This window comes from Aquarana catesbeiana, linkage group LG01 (genome assembly GCF_042186555.1).
Source record: "Aquarana catesbeiana isolate 2022-GZ linkage group LG01, ASM4218655v1, whole genome shotgun sequence".
Taxonomy (NCBI): Eukaryota; Metazoa; Chordata; class Amphibia; order Anura; family Ranidae; genus Aquarana; species Aquarana catesbeiana.
In genome coordinates, this window is record NC_133324.1 from 924145823 (window position 1) to 924170238 (window position 24416).

At 40.3% G+C, this 24416-nt stretch overlaps 1 protein-coding gene across 1 annotated transcript in view; it reads left to right on the top strand.

The window, feature by feature from the left end:
- LOC141120641 (attractin-like) overlaps positions 1-24416 on the top strand; it is a 163093-nt gene that overhangs the window by 59687 nt on the left and 78990 nt on the right. The window contains exons 9-10 of the mRNA XM_073611026.1: positions 21584-21767; positions 23980-24134. Of these exons, the coding sequence (XP_073467127.1) occupies positions 21584-21767; positions 23980-24134 (339 nt within the window). The remainder of the gene's footprint in view (positions 1-21583; positions 21768-23979; positions 24135-24416) is intronic.

The following is a 24416-nucleotide window of genomic DNA, read 5'->3' on the forward strand; positions in this document are numbered from 1 at the left end:
TTCACGTTTTGGCAGTTTTATTATGTCTTCCTAGGATGTTTGTTCAAGTGTGCTGTGTATTTTGACAGTGCATGACAGCTTCCGGGGTGGTATCCCCTTTGTAGTCTGAGTGGATCTTCTGACTTCAAGCAATTCAGTGTTATCTGGTGGGGAATTTGATTTAGGCAATGTGAGTTCCACCTTTTGTTCTGACTCCTGCACAGGTTCGATTTGGTCGACCTTTTCTTCTGGTTTGCTTGACATATTCACTTCACAGCTTTCAGGAATCTGTGTTTCTGATGATGGGCTCTCATCCAAATAAACACTTATAAAGCTTATTGTCACTTTGTCAGTCTTTTGGTGCAGGATTCTGTAACCCTTCGTTTCCTCACTGTAGCCTACTAGAATGCCTCCTATGGCTCTGTTCTCCAGCTTGGATCGCTTTTCACTTGGAATATAGGCATATGCTTTACATCCAAACACTCTGATGTGCCCTATTCTAGGCTTTGATCCATGCCACATTTCGAATGGAGTACTTTTAATAGCTCTCGAGGGTAGTCTGTTCTGTAGGTAGGTTGCAGTCATGACTGCTTCTCCCAAGTACTTTTGAGGTAGGTTGGCATTCGACAGCATGCATCTGGCCATTTCTATAAGAGTGTGATTTTTTTCCTTTCTGCTACACCGTTTTGTTCAGGAGTGTATGGTGTGGTTGTCTGGTGTACTATTCCTTGTCTCTTCAGGTATGAGGCCGCTTTTTTGCTTATGTATTCTCCCCCATTGTCGGTGTGTATTATTCCTGGTTTGTGTTGGAATTTGTTGCTAGACATGGCAACAAACTCTTGATGTTTCTCTGAAGTTTCATTCTTGTGTTTCATCAAATAAGTAGTACCTGGAATCATCATCAAGGAAAGTCAGTAGATATCTGTTCCCACCTGACGTGGGAGTTTTCTTTGGACCGCATACGTCACTGCGTAATAGCTGCAGGGCGTGGGTAGTTTTTCTTTGAGATGCCTATGGTAGGGGAGCAGGTGTGGCTTTTGCTTCCATACAGCATTTGCCTATCACGAGCACTTTGCAAGGCGCTATTGTCAAATCTTCTGATAAACCTCTCTTTATAATGTCCTGCTGTATAGCTTCTGGACTTCTGTGCTATAAGTGAATACATTTACTGTGTATGTCATTAGAGACTATATTGGCTTGCTGGTCTGTGGTGATGAGCCTGTATAGATGATCATCCGGTTTTCCTTTTGCGAGGAATCTCGTATTATTGTGAATCAGTGGCGGCTGGTGAAGTTTTAGGATGGGGGGCGCCAGACCCCGCCCTTCCTTTTTTCAGCAAAATGGTGGGCGTGGCTCTAAGGTGGTGTGGTTAGCGTCTGAGATGATGGAGGGACAGCAGGCCCAGATCCTACACAACAATAGAAATATGTGTATTCTAGTAAGTTTAACAGCAGATAAAGATATTCCAAACACCTGGTGTTAGCACTTCAATCATCCCGACACCATGGTTGTTATGGTGTCAGGATGATTGAAGCACATTATTTCTATTATTACATTGTAATATAAAATGAAATCATTCAACTCACCATAATGCAGAATCACTGGGAGCCCTGAGCGTATCACTAGCCACGTCGCCTGCCAGCAGATGCCATCAGGTGTCCCCAGCAGAGTCCGTCCTTACATCAGGTGCCCCCAGCGGAGTCCCTCCTTACATGCAGCCTGTGTCACATAAAATGCAGCCTGTGTCACATAAAATGCAGCCTGTGTCACACAAAATGCAGCCTGTGTCACACAAAATGCAGTCTGTGTCTCACCAAATGCAGTCTGTGTCCCACCAAATGCAGTCTGTGTTCCACCAAATGCAGTCTGTGTCCCACCAAATGCAGTCTGTGTCCCCCCAAATGCAGCCTGTGTGACATCAAATGCAATCTGTGTCCCACCAAATGCAGTCTGTGTCCCACCAAATGCAGTCTGTGTCCCACCAAATGCAGTCTGTGTCCCACCAAACACAGCCTGTGTCTCACCAAACGCTGCCTGTGTCTCACCAAATGCAGCCTGTGTCTCACCAAATGCAGCCTGTGTCTCACCAAATGCAGCCTGTGTCCCACCAAATGCAGCCTGTGTCCCACCAAATACAGCCTGCCTGTGTCCCACCAAATGCAGCCTTGCCTGTGTGCGACCAAATGCAGCCTTGCCTGTGTCTCACCAAATGCAGCCTTGCCTGTGTCTCACCAAATGCAGCCTTGCCTGTGTCTCACCAAATGCAGCCTTGCCTGTGTCTCACCAAATGCAGCCTTGCCTGTGTCTCACCAAATGCAGCCTTGCCTGTGTCTCACCAAATGCAGCCTTGCCTGTGTCCCACCAAATGCAGCCTTGCCTGTGTCCCACCAAATGCAGCCTTGCCTGTGTCCCACCAAATGCAGCCCTGCCTGTGTCCCACCAAATGCAGCCAGCCTGTGTCACATCAAACCGCCCCCCGTTCTCCGTGGGAGCACACACAGTGGTACTTACCTTGCTGTTGTCCTCTCCTGTGGTGTCTCCTTCCACAGTGGCGATAGAGGAGTCTGCTCCTCATACTTCCGGTTTTCTCTGTCCCGGGCGCAATGGGAGAGAGAATACAGGAAGTGATATAAAAATCGGATGTCAATCAAACCTCCCGGCAGAAGCTACTCGGTGCTTTCGAAAGCGCCGCAAGGCGGGATAAATGCCCACAAATGAAGCTCCGCGTCTGCAATATCGTGATTACATAGACGTGCGCTTCCCATAAGTGCACTGTGTCCGGCGTCGCACTGTGTCCGGCGTCCGAACACAATGCACTTAAGGACTTTTTTTTGTATTTTTTTTTTTTAAAGGGCCAGTTTTAATTTTTTTTTGTGACTGCCTGGAGGGGGGGCGGCGCCCATGTGCCCCCTGTGAATTGTACATTCATCACCCTGGAACTTAACTGTGAGACCGCTGTTTGCAAGACTTTTCACTGATAGAAGGCTGCCTTCTGGTTCTGGAACATACAGCACTTTCTTTCCAAGGATACTCTGCTTGCCTTGTGGTGTAATGCAGTTCAGGAAGCCCTGGCCTTTACCTTCAGCAGTGATGCTTTTCCCATTTGCTAGGAAAACTTTGTCTTTTGCACTGCAATCAATTTTTGTGAAGAAGGTCTCATCGCTAGTCATGTGGCTTGTCGCACCTGAGTCTATACACCAGCTGCGTGGCTTGCCGCTTTGTGTCACTTTAAAGGTACCACTCCGTAATGTATCTGCAGTTTCTTTTGTGGCTGCTTTGACGCTTTCTTTTGTGGATAGCTCTAGCTTTCGCTGCTCAGCTATCCAGATAGAACAGTCCTTTTTTAAGTGACCAGTCCTTTTACAGCGAAAACAGGCTCTGCTTTCTTTGTTGTGCTTTGTGTCTTTGTACATCTTAAGAGCTTTGTCATCATGGTGCATATTTTCTTTCCTTCTGTCATATTCATCGATTTAACTTGCCTTTGACACATTCCAGTGTCAGCTCCTGCTCGGGTCTGGATTCTAAAGTGTTAAAGAGGAAGTAAACCATCTGGAAAAAAAAAAAGCACCCTGCAAGACAAAGGCATAATGAGCTAGTATGCATAGCATTCTAGCTCGTTATAAATTACTTACCTGAGATCGAAGCCCCCGAAGCGGTTCTCGTTCCCCTCCTCGTCGCCGCCATATCTCCTGGAGTGACTTCCGGGTATCGCGGCTCCGGCCCTGTGACTGGCCGGAGCCGCGATGACGTCACTCCCGTGAACCGTGTAGGTTTAGGAGATATTTCTTGCACCTACAGGTAAGCCTTAATCTAGGCTTACCTGTAGGTAAAAGTGGTCTGTAAGGGTTTTCAACCATTTTAATAAGAGCAGTGTATGTCTCTGGAAGGCTGTAGAGGAGCAGGGCAAAAATATGGTTATCTTTCCTGTCCTCTCCGATGGTGTGTGGCTGCTCTATGATCTCTAGCATAGCTTTTACATGGACACACATATGCTGGCCTTCTTCTAGTCTCAGCTTGTATAGCTTTCTTAGTAGAAAGAGCTTACTGTTGAGACTGGAACGCTCATGCAGTTTTTGTAATGAAGTCCATATACCTTTGGCCATTTTCTCTGTTCCTATGTGGATAATAAGCTGGTCATCTTCCACTAGTAAGCTTATTGTTGCTTTTGCCTGCCTATCTCTTCTGTCCCATTCTTCCGTTTCTCCGTCTGTAGGTCTGTCTGTATTCAGCACTTGCCATAAGTCATCCATGCTAAAAAGCATTTCCAGTTTAAACTTCCATAGCTAGTAATTTGCATTATTCAGCTTTGGGATTGAAGACTTCACACCCGAACCACTTGTCATCTTTCAGCTGCTTGTATACAGTATTCACTGATTCACTGAGTATTCTTTCCAGTGCCTGGGTGCTGCTGGGTTTGCTGGGATGCCTGGGCCAATAACCTATTAGCAGGTTATTGAGTCATGTGCTGGAAGCTTGTTGTATGCAGAGTATACCTTTACTATCATGGAGGATATCAAGCATGTCTTTATCATGCAACAGGAGGACAACAAACAAGTGGACAGAGAGGAAAGCAAACACTTCCTCTTATGACATTACCATAGAATACACATTATAACACTGCAGTGCCACCTGCTGGTTATAAAGGTATAATGCATATAATTCACAATATAAAAAGCTTGTTGCTGTTGTTTTTCCGACATCCTTTTCCTCCGCTAAGGTCTCAGACTTCACTCAGATATCTCCTCTCTATTCTGTGCAGTGTATGACATGAGATCCCTGCCTTCTAAAGCTCAGAAATGCTGTGTAAAATGTGTTTTTTTAGCCCCTTCATGTCTAAAGGTAAAACAAACCTAAGCACAATTTTGCAACTTTGACATTTGTTAGTAAAACTGTACATACCAATACAACTGCTTTGTGCATCCAGGGGTATTATACCTTGTTTGTTTTTTTGTTTTGTTTTTTCAGAACAAATTGGGCTTTCGTCCTGCCCTTTGACCCTTACTTGACCCAAAACACTAACTCTGGCACTGACCTAGATCGATCCTTGACCTAGATATTTTTAATTTATTTTAATTTTTCTTTATTTTTTTTTACACACAGATGTTTGTTTCTTTCACTGCAAGGAGAGAGAAAGATACAATGTATTTTTCCTTTCCATTCACAGAGAGAGAAAGGCTATCACAGTGATCAGGTGACCCAGAACTGGGAGTTTCGGATCCCGACCATTATTACGAGCTCCTGCTAAGACCTCAGTGCTGTGCAACGTGCTCCCAGCACAAATAGATACGCAAAAGTGCAGTCCAATGAGGCAGCATACATGTGTACTGTTGACATGAAGGGGTTAGGAGGCTGCATAGGGAAAAGGGCAGCAGATAAACAGGTACAACTTTTTTAGGGGGAGTTGTTCCATCTCTGTATCACCTGAGGCCAGTTCACTTCACTGGTTTACAACCACTTTATCCCTACACATTGATTCCAAGGGGGCGTGTCCGGGATGGCGCTGGTAACAGACGTGTAGTGTCTGAGCTCCTAAGGATCGGCACTTAATCCTCAGCTTCTAGGGTGCAGACTTGCCAAAAACGGTGCCCCTGTGTTCCCCCAGCCGCCTCTCTGGGGCATGCATAGGAGAAAATCCCAAATAAAATCCCGGAAAAAGGCCGCGGTGCCAGACATCGTGGGCAAGGCTGTAGCCTCGCAATAAAACCCCTGCTCGTATGGAGAACCAAGCCGAGGATCCCAAACGGCTGCTTGCTACGACAGCTAATTTTAAGGCAGTAATGCAGGCCATAACCACCCTATCAGACAAGGTGGACCATATACAGGCCAATGTGGAGTTTATTTGGAAGGACTTTGACACATTTCGTGGCAGAATGACTGAAGTGGAGCAGAGGGTCTCTCAGACCGAAGATACGGTACGTGATCATGGAGCTGACCTTCATACGCTAAAAACTAAGGTTAAGACTTTAGAGGCCCAGGCTGAAGATGCAGAAAATCGCAATAGAAGAAATAATTTGCGCATTCTGGGCCTTCCTGAGGGGGCTGAGGGTACAGATCCTTTGCCGAATGTTTATTGCAACAACTACGCCCCTCGGCACATTTCTCTCCATTTATTACAGTGGAGAGGGCTCATCGCATACCCTCCACCAGGGGGCCCCAGGGAGCACCACCCCGCACTTTCACCTTCAAGCTGCTCCACTTCCGTGATCGTGACCTGGTGATGAAGGAAGCAAGATCACAAGGTGAATCGCGCTTTGAAAATGCTAAACTCCTGACCTTTCTGGATTATCCGCTGGAAACAAATTGATTCCCAGGGTATTCATTAGGAAACTGAGAAAGTACAACCAGAAAGGTTATGGTAAGGTGGGCTTAAAGTGGTTGTAAACCCTTACATATACCCAGTGAAGTGACTGGCCTCAGGTGATACACAGAGGTGAAACAAAGCCTCCTACATAAGTTGTACCTGTTTATCTGCAGTCTTCTCTTCTTTGCATCCATTCAAAGTTCAGTATTTATAAAGTTTGTCTGAGCTGTCAGAAAAAAATGGGGCGGAGAGCTGAAGTTACACTCTGCAGAGCTCAGTGAGGGAGAGGGAAAGGGCACGCCCCCTTCACATAGGAACAGAGCTGAGGCTTTTAATCAAAGGCTGTGTACAGGAGCTCACTCTCCTGTCACCTTTTCTTTCTTGGTGTCAGGAAAAATTGTCAGAAGTGATTCATGCTGATGGCAAAGGAAAGCAGCAGACAGACATGACACTTAGTGTATAATTGTCTCAATTAGGAGCACTCTAGAGGAGGTATGGGGCTGGCATACACCAAGACTTAAATACCGGACTTTATATGTATCAACATGGGAGACGCAAACAAAATGTATAGCATTTTTATTTGTACAATTTAAAATTCAAAGATAAAACAAGGGCTTAAGAGCCTAAACACAATCCAATAAGTACTGTTGATTTGTTACATATAGCTTTATACAGGTGCCGAAAGACTCTGGTAGGTATAAAGGGGCATAATAGCAGGATAAACACTGTATGCTAACGGTACCCAAGTATGCCAGGTCAGCGTTTCGCCAATCAAGCGGCTTCTTCAGGACCCAATAAGGAATAATAGAGCAGCAGTAATTGTGGTGGATGGATCATAGGACATCCAAGAAGTACAGCACAGGGGAAAAAACAGGGGGACACCTGCAGGCCAACAGGTTGACAACCACCTGTCAGGAACCATGAATCAGACCGAGACAGAAGTATAGTTAAATCACACTTGTTTAATAGTAGTAATAATAAGGTAAACAGAGTAAGCGTAGTTAAAACAAGCCAGAGTTCAATAACTGGATTGGGTAGTGAGCCAAGCAAATGTCAGAGAGCCAAAGATAAATGTAGTAGTACAGCAAGCAGGATCAGGAGCCAGAAGGGACGTCAGCCGAGCAAGTCTTCAACAGAAATGCAGGAGAAAGTCTCTGTGATGTTGACAAAGGTGAAGGCAGAGATCAAGTGAGCTGGACGGCTTTAAGTAGGCAGGACTGACGAGCAGAATAAACAACAGCTGGGTAACTGTGGAGAGAGATGGGAGCTGGCAATTGGCCGACAGCTGAGCAGCCAGCTCAGAGAAGGAAGGGCTGAGCCCAGCTCTGACACCACCGTGGGCAGGAAAATGAAGTACTCCTCAACAGTGGGCGTGGACACACAGGCTGAAGGCAGCAGAGAAAATGTTAGCAAATGTCAATCAGTTGTATTAGGAAACATGATTAAAAAGATCAGCCAAGTACAAATCGGGCGGCCGGTGCACGAGTTGTCCTGCATATACCTATGTGTACAATTTAAGGCTGTATCATCTATTGGGGATGATTTATACTTGGACACCTGGCTGAGCTTTTTTTTTTTCAGCCTAAAAAGATTTTAAAGGTACTTTCAAAGTAAGTCATACTGTATATCAGGCCTTAAAGGAGAAGTATAGCCCAAGCTTGTTGGACTATACTTCTGGGGATCACAAGAGTGCAGTTTCTTCTGCACTCCTGTGACCTGTTTTCAGCGACATTGGGCTAAAGCCTGCTGTTGGCTGACTTCACAGAGCCAATCCAGCCTCTAAAAAACGATCCTGCCCATATGGTTGGGATCCACCCACATGCCTAGACTGCCAGCTGGCTCAGCCTCTCAGTGATCCGCTGGGAGCCTGAGCCAGCTGCTCCCGCACCCTCCACAGTCTAGCCCTTCAGTGAGCGCAGGGAGGCAGAGCAGAGAGACGGTGACGGACAGTCACTAGCTGTAGACTGAGAACTGAGCAATCAGCGGTGTTTGATCGCTCAGTTCGTGGTCTTAGAGTCGTGGGGTACAGATGTAGCATTGGATTGTAGGCATGTGCATTTCGTTTCGTTCCGAATCGAAATTCGGACGAATTTTTCATTATTCGGAAATTCGGATGCATCCGAATTTCCGAATGACAAAAGTAAAGAATTTAAACGAATCCGAAAAAAAACGAACGAATTCGAATCGAATTCGAAAACATAATCAAATTAAAAAAAAATAGAAAACGTTTTTCTAAAAAAAACAATAAGGTAGAATATAAAATAATAAAGCAATAGAATATGTATATATATATATATATATATATATATATATATATATATATATATATATATATATATATGTTTTTTTATGCTTTTCTTTTCTATTATTTTATATTCTATAATAGTATTTTCAATTCAAATTCATTCTATACGAAATTCGAATTTCGGAACATGGCTTCTGAAGTTTGAATTTCGTATAGAATGAATTCGAATTTGAATAGAAAAGATTAGAACAGATAATAATAATAAAGTATAGACTAGAAAAACAATAGAACAGAATAGAAGAAAATATAATATATATATATTATATTTTCTTCTATTCTGTTCTATTGTTTTTCTAGTCTATTCTTTTCTATTATTTTCTATTCTATTCTAATCTTTTACATTCAAATTTGATTTCGGTCTATATGAAATTCGAATTTTGGAAGATGTTATATATATATATATATATATAATTTTCTATTCTGTTTCATTGTTTTTCTATGCTATTCTTTTCTATTCTATTCTAAACTTTTCTATTCGAATTTGAATTCATTCTATACGAAATTCGAATTTCGGAAGATGGCTTCTGAAAGTGGAATTTCGTATAGAATGAATTCGAATTTGAATAGAAAAGATTAGAATAGAAAATAATAGACTAGACAAACAATAGAACAGAACAGAATAAAATATAATATATATAATTTATTCTATTCTGTTCTATTGTTTTTCTAGTCTTTTCTCTTCTACTCTATTCTAATCTTTTCTATTCAAATTCGAATTCATATTATAAGAAATTCAAATTTCGGAAGATGGTTATATATATATGTGTGTGTGTATATGTATAATATATATATATGTATATGTATAATATATATATATATATATATATATATATATATATATATATATATATATATATATATAAAACCATCTTCCGAAATTTGAATTTCTTATAAAATTAATTCGAATTTGAATAGAAAAGATTAGAACAGAGTAGAAGAGAAAAGACTAGAAAAACAATAGAACAGAATACACAAAATTATATATATATTATATTTTATTCTGTTCTATTGTTTGTCTAGTCTATTATTTTCTATTCTAATCTTTTCTATTCAAATTCGAATTCATTCTATACGAAATTCCACTTTCAGAAGCCATCTTCCGAAATTCGAATTTCGTATAGAATGAATTCAAATTCGAATAGAAAAGTTTAGAACAGAATAGAAAAGAATAGCATAGAAAAACAATGGAACAGAATAGAAAATTTTATATATATATATATATATATATATATATATATATATATATATATATATATATAAAACATCTTCCAAAATTCAAATTTCATATAGACCGAAATCAAATTTGAATATAAAAGATTAGAATAGAATAGAAAATAATAGAAAAGAATAGACTAGAAAAACAATAGAACAGAATAGAAGAAAATATAATATATAATATATATATATATTATATTTTCTTCTATTCTGTTCTATTGTTTTTCTAGTCTATTCTTTTCTATTATTTTCTGTTCTAATTCGAATTAATTCTATAAGAAATTCAAACTTCAGAAGCCATGTTCCGAAATTCGAATTTCGTATAGAATGAATTTGAATTGAAAAGACTATTATAGAATATAAAATAATAGAAAAGAAAAGCATAAAAAAACAATAGAAGAGAATAATACAAAAAAATTACCGTATTTATCGGCGTATAACACGCACTGGCGTATAACACGCACCCCAAGTTTAGGAGGGAATTTTAAGGGAAAAAAACTTTTAGGAGGGAAGTTTAAGGGAAAAAAACTTACATTTAAATGCCCATCATTGCAGCCTTCTCAGTGCAGCCTTGCCCCAGTGCAGCCATGTCAGTGCAGCCATGTCAGTGCAGCCTTGTCAGTGCAGCCTTCCCAGTGTCCATTGCAGCCTTAACCCAGTGCAGCCTTGCCCCAGTGCAGCCTTGCAGCTCGCAGTTTGAAAATCCTGTGATCCCCTGCGATCCTGAGCTTCAAAATCGCCGACCGCGATTTGAAAATGGTGCCGCCGGCGCCAAAATACACAGAGCCGGTCCTCGGCTCTTCTCGGCGGCCCTCGTTCACTTTCGGCTCCACTCGTAGTTCCGCCCGGGATGGGCGTGACTGTGAGCGGAGCTATCCGAACCTAGCCGAGTACACTCGGCTAGGTTCGGGCGGCGCTCGAGTGAAAGCGAAAGTGGCTGAGAAGAGCCGAGGACCGGCTCTGTGTATTTCGGCGCCATTTTCAAATCGCGGTCGGCGATTTTGAAGATCTGTCAGCTCAGGATCGCAAGGGATCGGCGTATAACACGCACCCATGATTTTCCCCTGATTTTAAGGGGAAAAAAGTGCGTGTTATATGCCGATAAATACGGTATATATATTTATATATATTTTTTTTATTTTTATTTTTTTTCTATGCTGGTCTATTGTTTTTCTATTCTTTTCTATTCTTTTCTATTTTATTCTAATCTTTTCTATTTGAATGCGAAATCATTCTATACGAAATTTGAATTTCCGAAAATGGTTATACAGAAACAGAATGAAATAGAATGAAATCGAAATTCGATGGAAGATGGTTTTATATATATATATATATATATATATATATATATATATATATATATATATATATATAAAACCATCTTCCAAAATTCGAATTTCGTATAAAATTAATTTGAATAGAAAAGATTAAAATAGAGTAGAAAGAATAGACTAGAAAAACAATAGAACAGAATAGAATAAGATATAATATATATATATTATATTTTATTCTGTTCTGTTCTATTGTTTTTCTAGTCTATTCTTTTCTATTCAAATTCAGATTCATTCTATACGAAATTCGAATTTCAGAAGCCATCTTCCGAAATTCGAATTTCGTATAGAATGAATTCAAATTCGAATAGAAATGTTTAGAATAGAATAAAAAAGAATAGCATAGAAAAACAATGAAACAGAATAGAAAAAAATATATATATTATATTTTATTCTCTTCTGTTCTATTGTTTTTCTAGTCTATTCTATTTCTATTCTAATCTTTTCTATTCAAATTCGAATTCATTCTATACGAAATTCTAATTTTAGAAGCCATCTTCCGAAATTCGAATTTCGCATAGAATTAATTCAAATTCGAATAGAAAAGTTTAGAATAGAATAGAAAAGAATAGCATAGAAAAACAATGGAACAGAATAGAAAAAAAATATAATATATTTATTTAACCATCTTCCAAAATTGGAATTTGGTACAGAATGAATTCGAATTCAAATAGAAAAGCTTAGAATACAATATATTATATTTTTTTCTATTCTGATCTATTGTTTTTCTATGCTATTCTTTTATACTTTCTATTCTATCCTAATCTTTTCTATTGGAATTCAATTTCATTCTATACGAATTTCAAATTTCGCAAAATGGTTATATATAGTTTACTTTTTCAAATTCAGTTATTGTTTTTTTTCGAATTTTATAGTTTTTTTCGAATGTGGTAGAAATTTTTCGAATTTGACAGTTTTTTTCGAATGTGGTAGAATTTTTTCGAATTTAATATTTTTTTCAAATGTAGTAACCTTTTTTTTTTTAATTTGATAGTTTTTTTCGAATGTGGTGGAATTTTTTCGAATTTGACAGTTTTTTTCGAATGTGGTAGAATTTTTTCAAATTTGACAGTTTTTTTCGAATGTGGTAGAATTTTTTCGAATTTGATAGTTTTTTTCGAATGTGGTAGAATTTTTTCGAATTTGATAGTTTTTTTCGAATACGGTCGAATTTTTTCGAATTTGACAGTTTTTTTCGAATGTGTTAGAATTTTTTCGAATTTGATAGTTTTTTTCGAATACGGTCGAATTTTTTCGAATGCGGTTGAATTTTTTCGAATGCGGTCGAATTTTTTCGAATTCGAATACAAAACGAAACGAATTCCGAAAACGAATGTAATGAATGCAACGAATTTAACTAAACGAATTAAGTTAAATAACGAATCGAAACTAAACTAAACTAAACGAATTTTTTCATCCTGCACATGTCTATGATTGATTGCTACATCCACTGAGTATAAAACTTTTTTTTTTTTTAAAACCCAAACTCCTCTTTTAATATTTTGGAAAGTGCCAAAGTTGGGTTTAATATTGCTTTAAGTGCAACATGCTAAATAATGTGTAAGTGTAGCACTTCCAGGTATGTATTACCTCTCACAGAGATCACAGTACCCACAAAGCAATACTTTTTGCTTTTTTTTCTCCAGTATTATAAAGACATATTTGTTCATTCATTATGCAGGGTCTGCACTGCTCCTTGAAATATGATGCTGGCTAAGAGATGACACAACCATGTACTTTTATATCTTGGTGCATGTGCAGTACTGGGCTGTGTTCGCAAATAGTTGACAGAGGACAGCCCCTGCTACAAAGTTAGAGAGTTGCTACAAACCTGTTATAATGTACAGTTTAATCAGTGGGGGGGGGGGAGACTGAGGAAATGCGTCCTCCTAGCTGAAGCAGACTGATGACATCATCTCAAGCTCAAGGTTAAATTTTTATTAGTACATGGTGCAGCCAGGGTGGATAAAAATCGATGATTTAAAAAAAAAAAAAAAAAAGCAAAAAAATATGATTTATTTTTTTTAATCAGATTTTTTGATTTTTACTCTAAAAGCATTTTATTAAAATAAATTTGATAAAAATCAAAAAAAATATGATTTAAAAAAAAAATTTAAAAAATATGATTTTTTTTTTATTTAAATCAGATTTTTTAAATTTCTATCAAATTTATTTTAATAAAATGCTTTTAGAGTAAAAAGAAAACTATCTTTAGATAGATTTTTACTCTAAAAGCATTTTATTAAAATAAATTTGATAAAAATAAAAAAAAATCTGATTTAAATAAAAAAAAAAAAATATATATGATTTTTTTTTTTTTTTTTAATTTAAATCAGATTTTGTTGATTTTTATCAAATTTATTTCAATAAAATGCTTTTAGAGTAAAAATCTATCCAAAGATAGTTTTCTATTTCAGACACATTAATGCTGCGTACACACGGTCGGACTTTTCATCTACAAAAGTCCGACGGACGCTGACGGACAAAATACGGCGGACAATCTGATCGTGTGTGGGCTTCCCCGGACTCTCAGCGGACTTTTCCAGCCGCAAATCTAACGGACTTTAGATTTGAAACATGCTTCAAATCTTTACGTCGTAACTACGCCGGACCCAGAAATCCGCTCGTCTGTATATTAGTCCGACGGACGAAAACCCACGCTAGGGCAGCTATTGGCTACTGGCTATCAACTTCCTTATTTTAGTCCGGTGTACGTCATCACGTACGAATCCGTTGGACTTTTGTGTGATCGTATGTAGGCAAGTCCGCTCGTAAGAAAGTCTGCCGCAAGTCCGCCAAAAGTCCGTTGAAAGTCTGTCAGACTTTTGTAGCCGAAAAGTCCGACCGTGTGTACGCGGCATTATAATTTAGTTTGTTCAGGGCGAAATGGAGCTTAGTTATGTAGCATGAGGCTGTATATTCTGCAATATTTACATTTTTGGTAAACTCATCCAATGAATCCAAGCTCTGCAAGCTGAGAATAACATGCACTGCATTGATGCACTCAAACAGTTTCACAGTAACCATGAGATAAAGCAAAGTTCAGGAATATTCCTTTATCCCGTTGTTTTGCAAATCTGTGTGCACTACAAACTGTATGATTGAAGAGAAATGCATCTGTACCAGGCTCTAAAGGTACACATGATATGAAAATTGTAAGTCACATTTTGTCCGACGAACGATCTGACGATATTCGGATTGTTAGTAAGGTGCTTTCGACAGCCGATTTTTACATTTTTCGGATGACAAAAGCTGGATCTACAGACTATAACATTTTTGTCTGATGGAAACGCAACGTCCGAATTTCGTTTAATTTGTACGGTTTTCGTCCGAAAAAAAAAAAATCGTAAGAGCAAGACGAAAGAATACATACAAAATTATTCAACACATGACGTCACTTCTGAAGTTGAATTCTGTCGTACGAGAATTTTCGTATGGTGAGTAACCTCTTCACTTTCGATATAAGACTAGCATGCAACAAAAAAAAAACGGACGAACGTTCGTCTGAAAAAACTGATCGTGTGTACAGGGCTTTAGTGTGAGGAGGAAGGGCAAGCAGTAAAAATGAAAGTGAAACCTTCTAAGCAGCTATGATTCTTGTGTCCTTTCTGCACATAGCTTGAAGTTCTTTATTCCTCCCTTGAGGAGCAAAATGGCAGCAATGCCGGAAAAGAGACCCAGTTTGAGAATATTTACTAACCTGACAGCTTATTATTCTACATAGGAAACCTTCATTTTGTTTGCAAATATTAAAGATTCTAACTACCAGCAAGTGAGTCCTTACATTTAAAGAGCTCCTGTCATTTCAGATCCATTATGGCAGCGCCCGTTAGCGGGCATCCACCCACCTGCTGCCGCCACGCCCCTCACCTTGTTGTGTCACCTCCACATCACCAGCCATCCCATTAAAGTGAATGGGACTGTCGGTGAGTCAACAAGCGGGTCAGAGGAGGAGCGCTGCAGGACAGAGATGACAGTTGCTCTTTAAAAATGATGATTTAAATTTGAGTTGATTTTAAATGAAGCCTTTTTACTAGTGATTGAAATCAAATCCAACCTGGGTGCAGCTGTTTTGAAAAAAATATACTGTTGCATATTGCAAAAGGTATTGGAAATTCAAATGCAACGCAGACTATATTAACCACTTACGGACCGCCGCACGCCGCTGTACATCCTAACTTTGAAGAGGAATATTGTTGTTATTGCAGCAGCTAGCTGCCATAACCCCGGTATCCTCTACTTCGGCCGGCGGTCCACTTTCAGATAAAAGTGGTCTCTGCGGTGGATTCGCAGCAAGAGCACTTTTTTATCGGCGGAGGGAGAGGGCCCTCCTCCCGCCGCGCTCCGGTACCCTCTGGAGCCGTCGACAGCGGCGGAGGCGATCGGATCCTTTCCCTAGCCTGACATGGAGACGAGTGAGGGGAACCATTGCAGGGCAGTAGCAACGTTGCATTTCAGTGTAAATATGAGATCTGAGGTCTTTTTGACCCCAGATCTCATATTTAAGAGGTGCTGTCATGCTTTTTTTCTATTACAAGGTAATAAAAGTGACAGAATTTTTTTTTTAAAAGAACAGTGTAAAAATAAAAAATAAAATAAATAAGAAAAAAAAAATTTTTTTAAACGCGCCCCGTCCTGCCGAGCTCACGTGCAGCAGCGAACGCATACGTGAGTAGCGCTACATATGAAAACTGTATTCAAACCACACATGTGAGGTATTGCCATGATCGGTAGAGCGAGAGCAATAATTCTAGCCCTAGACCTCCTCTGTAACTCAAAACATGCAACCTGTAGAATTTTTTTAAACGTCGCCTATGGAGATTTTTAAGGGTAAAAGTTTGTCGCCATTCCACGAGCGGGTGCAATTTTGAAGCGTGACATGTTGGGTATCAATTTACTCGGCATAACATTATCTTTCACAATATAAAAAAAAATTGGGCTCACGTGCAGAAGAGAACGCATACGTGAGTAGCGCCGCATATGAAAACTGTATTCAAACCATACATGTGAGGTATCGCCACGATCGGTAGAGTGAGAGCAATAATTCTAGCCCTAGACCTCCTCTGTAACTCAAAACATGCAACCTGTAGAATTTTTTTAAAATGTCGCCTATGGAGATTTTTAAGTGTAAAAGTTTGTCGCCATTCCACGAGCGGGCGCAATTTTGAAGCGTGACATGTTGGGTATCAATTTACTCAGCGTAACGTTATCTTTCACAATATAAAAAAAAATTGGGCTAACTTTACTGTTTTATTTTTTAATTCAAAAAAGTGTATTTTTTCCAAAAAAAGTGTAACAAATAGGGTGCGACCGAAAGTATTGCAATGGCTGCCATTTTATTTTCTAGGGTGTTAGGAAAAAAAATGTATAATGTTTGGGAGTTCTAAGTAATTTTCTAGCAAAAAAATGTGTTTAACTTGTAAACAGCAAATCTCAGAAAGAGGCTCAGTCCTTAAGTGGTTAACAAATGTGCAAAACCAAAAACCAGACAAAAAGGAGGATAAAGCGTTCCTGCAAAAAACAAAATAAAAAGGCTGACACCACTAGTCTTTTTCCTGAACGGAAACAGCTATTACAAGTCATGTGTTTTTTTTTTTTGGATTATTTGAACATGTGAAAATGTAAATGTTGCTTCGCTGGAATAGAACAATAGTTTCAGCGTGAATTCCTGTTGTGTGAGCCATCGCTTCCCAGAACTTATTGTCTAAAAAATAGTTTTCCCAGAATGTGGGTCCTCCTCCTATAGAATTCTGAATAAATTGAAGATTTTTTATGCTAGGAATGGTTTAAATCAGGGGTGTCCAAACTTTTGACCTTCCTGGGCCACATTGGAAGAAGAGGAATGGTCTTGGGCCGCACATAAAATACACTCATGTACACTGCTGCTGGTGAACGGACGTTCAGAGGCAGTTGGATGCTTTTTTTTAGCTGCCCCTGAACTCATCCAATGTTATCTTATGTGTACATGTACACAGGTTTGTTTAATGACGTTTTTGGGCAGTTGCGTTTATAGGTTTTTCTTTAAAGGCAAAGAAATGAATTCAGACGCCGACGTTTCTGACGTTTCTGACGTTTCAGACGCCAAAAGTCGCGTTTCGTTTACAGGCGTTTTTCATTTTTGGCTATTTTGGAAAACCTCTTCTAAACGCAAACGCGGCTAAACGCGGCAAAACGGACGTTTGAAACGTAGGTTACTATCTGTCAAGTTAAATCGTTCAGGAGAGGTTGTAAAAACGTCCCGTGTACATTAAGCCTAACAATAAGGATAGCTGAGGAGCAGTTCCTCCTGCGGCGCTCGGCGGGTAGGTGCAGCTGTGGGCCCCGTTCACTACAATAACAGGTCGGCGGCGGCCGCACTTATTTGCGGCTCTCCGCACAGCCAGTGATTACCTGCAGTGATTGCTTCTGGATGCAGACAAAGTTCACCCAGCAGTGATCACCGCAGGTAATGGCTGGCTGTGTAGAGAGACGTGAATAGGTGCAGCTGCTGGCGAACTATCATTATAGTAAATGGGGCTGGAAGTCACACCTACCCATCGAGAGCTGCAGGAGGAATTACAGTTTGCACCATCTTAATTGCCAGTGTAAATGTAGCTTATGTTTGTGCTGTATGAGGAGGTGTGGGGGGGCACAATTAAAATCTGGGGGGGGTACAGCCCACCCCAACACCCCCCCCCCAGCAGCATTCACCGGCGGCTTCCCTTGCTCGGCGGGGGGCGACGGCTTTCCCTTCCCCTGCTCTCCACGGGCTTCACGGCGACCTCCTTTTCCTCCCTCCTCCTCGGCGGCCAGTTGGCACTCTTCTCCTTTCGGTCATACGGAAAACAGGTATCAGACCTGCTTCTGATTGGCTGGATTGAGGATCAGTGTTCCAATAGTGAATATTCATTCGCTGTTGTAACACCTTGGGTGGGCTCCTGGTGCAATGCTCTGCGCCAGGAGCCCACCCTATTTTGAAGCCCTATTAGAGCCTCTGGCTCTAATCAGGTTCTTCAAAAAACCACCCCCGCGGCTGTAATTCACATGCCCGGTGTCTTGAAAGGGGCCAGATGCATTAATTAATAGGGGCTGGCGGTGTCCTGTCAAAATAGCGGCCGTGGCTAGAGCATGGGGGTGGTGGCCGTGGATAGAGGGGGTGGCACTCTGGCGCCCCTAATGGATGGGCCAACACTGGGTGTGTGCCTTTCCAAATCATGTCCAGTCAACTGAATTTACCACAGGTGGACTCCAATCTAGTTGTAGAAACATCTCAAGGATGATGGCTGGAAACAGGATGTACCTGAGCACAAGTGAGTGTCATGGCAAAGGCTGTGAATACTTATGTACATGGGATTTTTTTTTTTTTTTTTTATAAATTTTTCAAAGATTTCAAACAAACCTCTTGTTTTGAGAATTTTGAGGAAAATTAATGCATTTAATGCATTTTGGAAAAAGGCTGTAACATAACAAAATGTGGAAAAAGTGAAACGCTGTAAGCATAGGCATGCGCACAGGGTGTGCCGGGTGTGCCTGGGCACACCCTAATCACCCCATGTACAGTACATGCATTATAATAATGGGGGCATTATCCAGTGTAAATGCCCCCATTATAATAAACACTAGGCTCAAATTTAGGAACCCATTACATCTATATTTAGGGTGTAACGTAATATGCTCCCAATCAACTGTCTCCTACCATCAGAGTCTCCTCCCTGTAACGACAAGTGGTGTTCATGTGTGTTTTGAGCTTTGGGGTGCACACCCTAATGCAATGGGCTACGCACACCTTTCGCTGAAAGTACTTTCAGGATGCACTGTATATACAGCAATCCAGATACTGTAAATAGTTTGTATTCTCAGCCAGCAGAGAGAGCTTTGAGCTCCATGTCACATGTTTCCTAGATCAGTGGTTTTCAGCCTCTGCTGTGCCATGACCTCCTCTTCCTGTGCCCCTAGCCAGCTAGAGATCCCTTAACCTCCCACAGTGCCTCTCCAGCTCCCATAATGCCCCCCACATTCCATAGTTGGCCACAGTGCCCCCAGGCCCCCTGAGAGCCTATAGCCACCACAGTGCCCCTCAACCTCCCACAATGCCACCCAGAATTCCATGGTGCTGCGTACTTGGTAAAAAATGTGTTATATTCTTTGTAATTCAAATAATGAAAGTGCACCTTTTTTACATACAAAACATTTTTATTTTCCTTGTCAAAAGAAGTTTATTGAGTATACAATGTTATAAAGATACATAAAGTAAGTTTACAAGGATCTATAAAGTAAGCTCATTGTTTTACAGTAGGGTTTATATAGGTAAATATCATGAAATTTCAAATATTAAACATTGGGTTCACGTAAACCTAAATTAAAGATATATATATCATTTCCTTAGTTACTTTTGTAGGTATTTAAATGATTTATACCTATTATACATATTGTTTACAAGTAGAGTGTATATAGGTCAAATAAATTCTGATAATGAGCTTTAATCGTAAGGTGGAGAAAAGGAAAGAGAAAGAAGAAAAAGGGTTGAAAGGTAGAGGTATGGTCCACAAGGTTGTCCCGCTCGTCAGTTTATTATTCTTTTTAGTTCTCTTTGAAGCCTTAGAATGGGTGTCTCTGTAAGTCATTTAATCTGTTACCATGGCAACAGGACAGAGTCATTGAAGTTTGACAGGAACTGTTGTTTTATCCAAGGATGCCAAAGTTTTTCAAATTTTGGAATTTGATTTTGATCGATGGCTACCATCTTAGCATGGGACATTGTATTATTCATTCTGTGAATTGTTTCTGCTAGTACCAATGTAGGAGATTTCCATGCCTTGCCCACTGTTTGTTTTGCAGCCGTTATTAGTTGGATCATAAGTTTGAATTGAGAGAGTGTTAACCATTCCGGTTTTAGATTAAGTAAAGTTAAATATGGATCTGGTTGTATTATTTTTTTAAATATTTTAGATGCAATCACGAAGACTTCCTTCCAGAAGGTTTGGATTACTGGGCACGTCCACCATATGTGTAAATATGTGCCTATTTCTGGGCATCCTCGAAAACAAAGAGCTGAGGTATTAGGTGAATATTTTGCCACTCTAGCGGGTACAAGGTACCAGCGAGTTAGGACTTTATAATTTGTCTCCAGTGCTAAGATGTTGGGTGAAGATGACTTAGATGTGAGCCATATGTTAGACCAGTCCGTGTCTTCTAAAGTTCGTCCCAGGTCTTCCTCCCACCTCTGAACGTAAGAGGGTCTATTAAGATTTGCTATTCCATATAATTGATTATAAAGTGATGAAATTGTACCTTTAGCAAATGGATCTTTTGTACAGATTGATTCAAAAATGGATAATTGGGATAATGGTGTATCCCCCTTTAGGAATGGTGTATAGAAATTTTTGATTTGGAGATATCTAAATATCTCAGAGTTTGGTAGATCATATTTTTCTCTAAGCGATGGGAATGAAAGGAATGATTTAGATGCTATGAAGTCATTTAGTGTCTGAATGCCTGATGTTGTCCAAGCTTTAAAAGAGTTTGGGTAGATCCATGCCGGATAAAAGAACATTTTTATTTTCATAAAGAGAACACAAAAAGTTGACCTTACAATATCAGCCAATGACAGAAAATAAACATCTGGAGCATGGTAATAAAAAATTATCAGAGATTTGTATACGTGGTGTAGTGTCTCTCAACCAGATCTCCAAGACCGAAATACATAAACAGATACAGGAGATATAAGTTATGACATTAGGGGTGTAAATCAACACCGAAAAGGCACCTTTTGGACTTGAAAACATCCATATTGTGATCACCACCGCCATGTTGATATGGATGTAATGGCTTAAACAGCACCGTAAACACAAAATATCAAAAAAAATTAAAAGAAAGGAGGGGGGAGGGAAAGAGAAGCCGGGGTTAGTGACAGAGGCACATGTATATACGTTGCCCAAGGCTCCCAGGTTTGTTCAAAATCATGAACAATACTAGCAACCTTCTCATGAATCATAATCCACGTCATTTTATGTTTCATGCTACTGAAAGCCGCTGACGAGGTCTTCCATGCTCTTGAAATAGTGATTTTTGCCACCAGCAAAACAAAATTGATCAACCGTTTTGATATGCATAACCACCCAGGCGGTAAATCGAAAGTGCACCATTTTATTTTTATATTTTTTTATGTTTGTTTTTAATTAACATTCATTTATAATTTTTTATTCATTATGGCTTTTTTACCATTAAACATGAGCAAAAACTTGATTCGCTGTCACTTTTGGTCCATGAGCAGGGCCTTCCTATTCCTTCTGTATTGAACTGTATTGTTGTTGTACTGTACCCCTGTATTTTGTAAAGCGAGGCGGAAACTGTTGGCGCTGTATAAATCCTGTATAAGAATAATAATAATTTGCTGTCCAATCATTACAGACTTACATTGTGTGAAGGAGCATTCAAGCAGAACTTTTGTGTAAGCCTGTCTCTTTCCTCCAGACACAAATACCTGGGACATAGTGGAGACTCGGGGTGCTATAGTGCAAGGAGGATATGGACACAGCAGTGTTTACGATAAAACCACCAGATCCATCTACATCCATGGGGGCTATAAAACCTTTCCCGGCAGTAGTAACAGACTCGCTGGTGACCTGTACAAGTATGACGTGGACAGACGTATGTGGTAAGTGTTTACCTCTCTTACGGATATAGCATCTGAATCCTGATTCCCGGTAGGTGCTTCGAATTTTTGGTTTTAAGTGAAGCAGCAGAAGTCCAAGACTGGTTTCAGAGAGAGACAGTTCTTAAAAGACTCATGTTTGTGTGAATGTTGGTATGATTATCAATACCTGGCTTCTTGCATTTCTCATAAACTCCAGTGGAGAGCAAAGTCCATTTGTCTGTTTAACAATAAGTGAGAATCACAGGCATTCTTATGAGGTTGCTTTCCTATTTGTGGCTTCACCAGCCTCCTGTTTTTCGGGAAGGTTTCCCACAACATTTTGGACGGTGTCTGTGGGAATTTAAACAAGAAGCCTGTCAACGTGGTGTGATATGCTCATAAAAATATTCTCTATTATAGATCCTTTGGAAGTAAAAAGTATTCTATGTCACAGAATACACAGACTTTTCTATGACACAAGAAGTGTTGGCGCGTTTCAGCCTGGGTGGGCCTAGTATGACTAAAGCCCACTCAGGCTGAAATGCGTCAACCCTTCCTGTTGTCAGAAACCATGAACCAGACTGAGACAGAAGTACAGTAAAATCTCACTTGTTTATTAATAAAAATAAAAAGGTAAATAAAGTAAGCATAGTCAAAGCATAGGCAGAGTCCAGTAACCGGATCGTGTAGTCAGCCAAGCCAGAGTCCAGTAACCGGATTGGGTAATCAGCCAGGCCAGAAGTCAGGGATCCAAGTAGAGGAACAGCAAGCAGGATAAAGAGCCAGAAGGGATGTCAGCAAAGCCAGTGTTTAAACAGGAACGCAGGAGATGGTTTCTTGTGATGTGACCAAGGCGAAGGCAGGAATGAAGTGAGCTGGAGATCTTTAAGTAGGCGGGACTGACGAGCAGATCCACAACAGCTGGTAAACTGTGGAGAGAGATGAGGGCTGGCAGTTAGCCGACAGCTGAGCGGCCAGCTCAGAGAAGGAAGGGCTGAGCCCAGCCCTGACACTTGTGCACAGGATACTATTAACTCCTGATGGATCTATAGTAAAGATGATTTTTATGAGCATAACACATCGTGTTCGCCATCCTTCTTGTTTGATGTCTGTCTACAGTATGTGCGGCTGTAGTCTGAGCACAGGTGTGGCTCTTATTTTCACTGTAATTTGGAAGGGTTGTAGTATCACACCATTGCAGTATAGGCTTTGTCTCTGGGAGTTTATGCCCATTCAAGTAAAAGGGCATTTTTAAGGTCAGTTACTGATGTTGGATGTGAAGATCTGTCTCACAATCAGTGTTCCAATTTATCTCAAAGGTGTTCAGTAGGGTTGAGATCAAGACTCTGGGCAGGACACTCAACTTCCTTCACATCAAACACATCAAACCATGTCTTTATGAAGCTGGCTTTGTGCACAGGGGTGCAGCCATGCTGGAACAGAAAAAGGCCTTCCCCAACGATCTCCAAACTTTCTAAGCAGGAGTCCAGTTTACTGTCCTTCAGAATTTAGGGGGGTTGTACTGTGGTCACTGGAAGTAGAAAAGGTCCTGACATCGGTGGAAAAAAAACAATGCCACATCCTTGGTTTCAGTGGGATGAATTGTACCCTATCATTGGTGTCATTGGGAGGAATTGTACCCTATCATTGGTGTCATTGGGAGGAATTGTGCCCCATCATTGGTGTCATTGGGCCCAATTATTGGTGTCATTTGGAGAAATTGTGCCCCATCATCATTGTCAGTGAAAGGAATTGTGTTTCTTCTTTGGGCTCAGTGTGTGTGTGTGTGTGTGTGGGGGGGGGGGGGGTTATGTCCGATTGTTGGTTTCAGTAGATGAAATCGTGCCCCAAGGGCCAGATAAAAGCAAGTAAACGGCCGCATCTGACCCCTGGGCCGGAGTTTGGAGCCCAGTGGTCTAGATTATGTAGTAAGTTAAATTATGGGGGATGATGGGCCAAGCTGAAAAATGTGCTGGATATACCTTGCCACCTGGATCCAAGAAGGCAGTATCACTTTTATATTTTTTTAAGGTGTGGTGTGTTTTGATGAAAAACTGGAAAGGAACAATGTGGCAAAGAGGATTTCTCTTCTTTTTTTTTTTTTTTTTTTTTTACACAATGCACTAAAAATCATAAGTATGAACGCAGTTTTAGAAGATTAACAGCAAAAGGTTTTCAGATATACAGTATGTGCAAATAATAATGTTTTGCTATCCATCGTTATTTTCTCTAGGAAAATCTTAAAATATAGCCGCTTCCCTCGCTTCTTGCACACGGCGGAGATCCTGAGTGGCAACATGCTGGTGTTTGGCGGGAACACCCACAATGACACACAAACCAGCCAGGGGGCAAAGTGTTTTTCTTCTGACGTCTTGGCCTATGACATGGGTGAGTAGGAGAGATTTGCATTCAGATTGAAGCTAGTTTTGGTTCCCCAGTACTGTTTATGGATGATGGTCTCCATATGTCTGATACAGGATTTTTGTGGTATTATGGTACATCTCTCTGGTACAGTCCCCAGCAGTAGGGTAGTTCATACACACACGTGTGCAATTCATTTTCTAGCAGATGAGGATGCTATTCCTCCCATTACAAAGAGATAAGGTGATAAACTGAAATACCTCCAGCCTATTCTGAAATACCCATCCTATGTCTATGGGTGCCTATTGC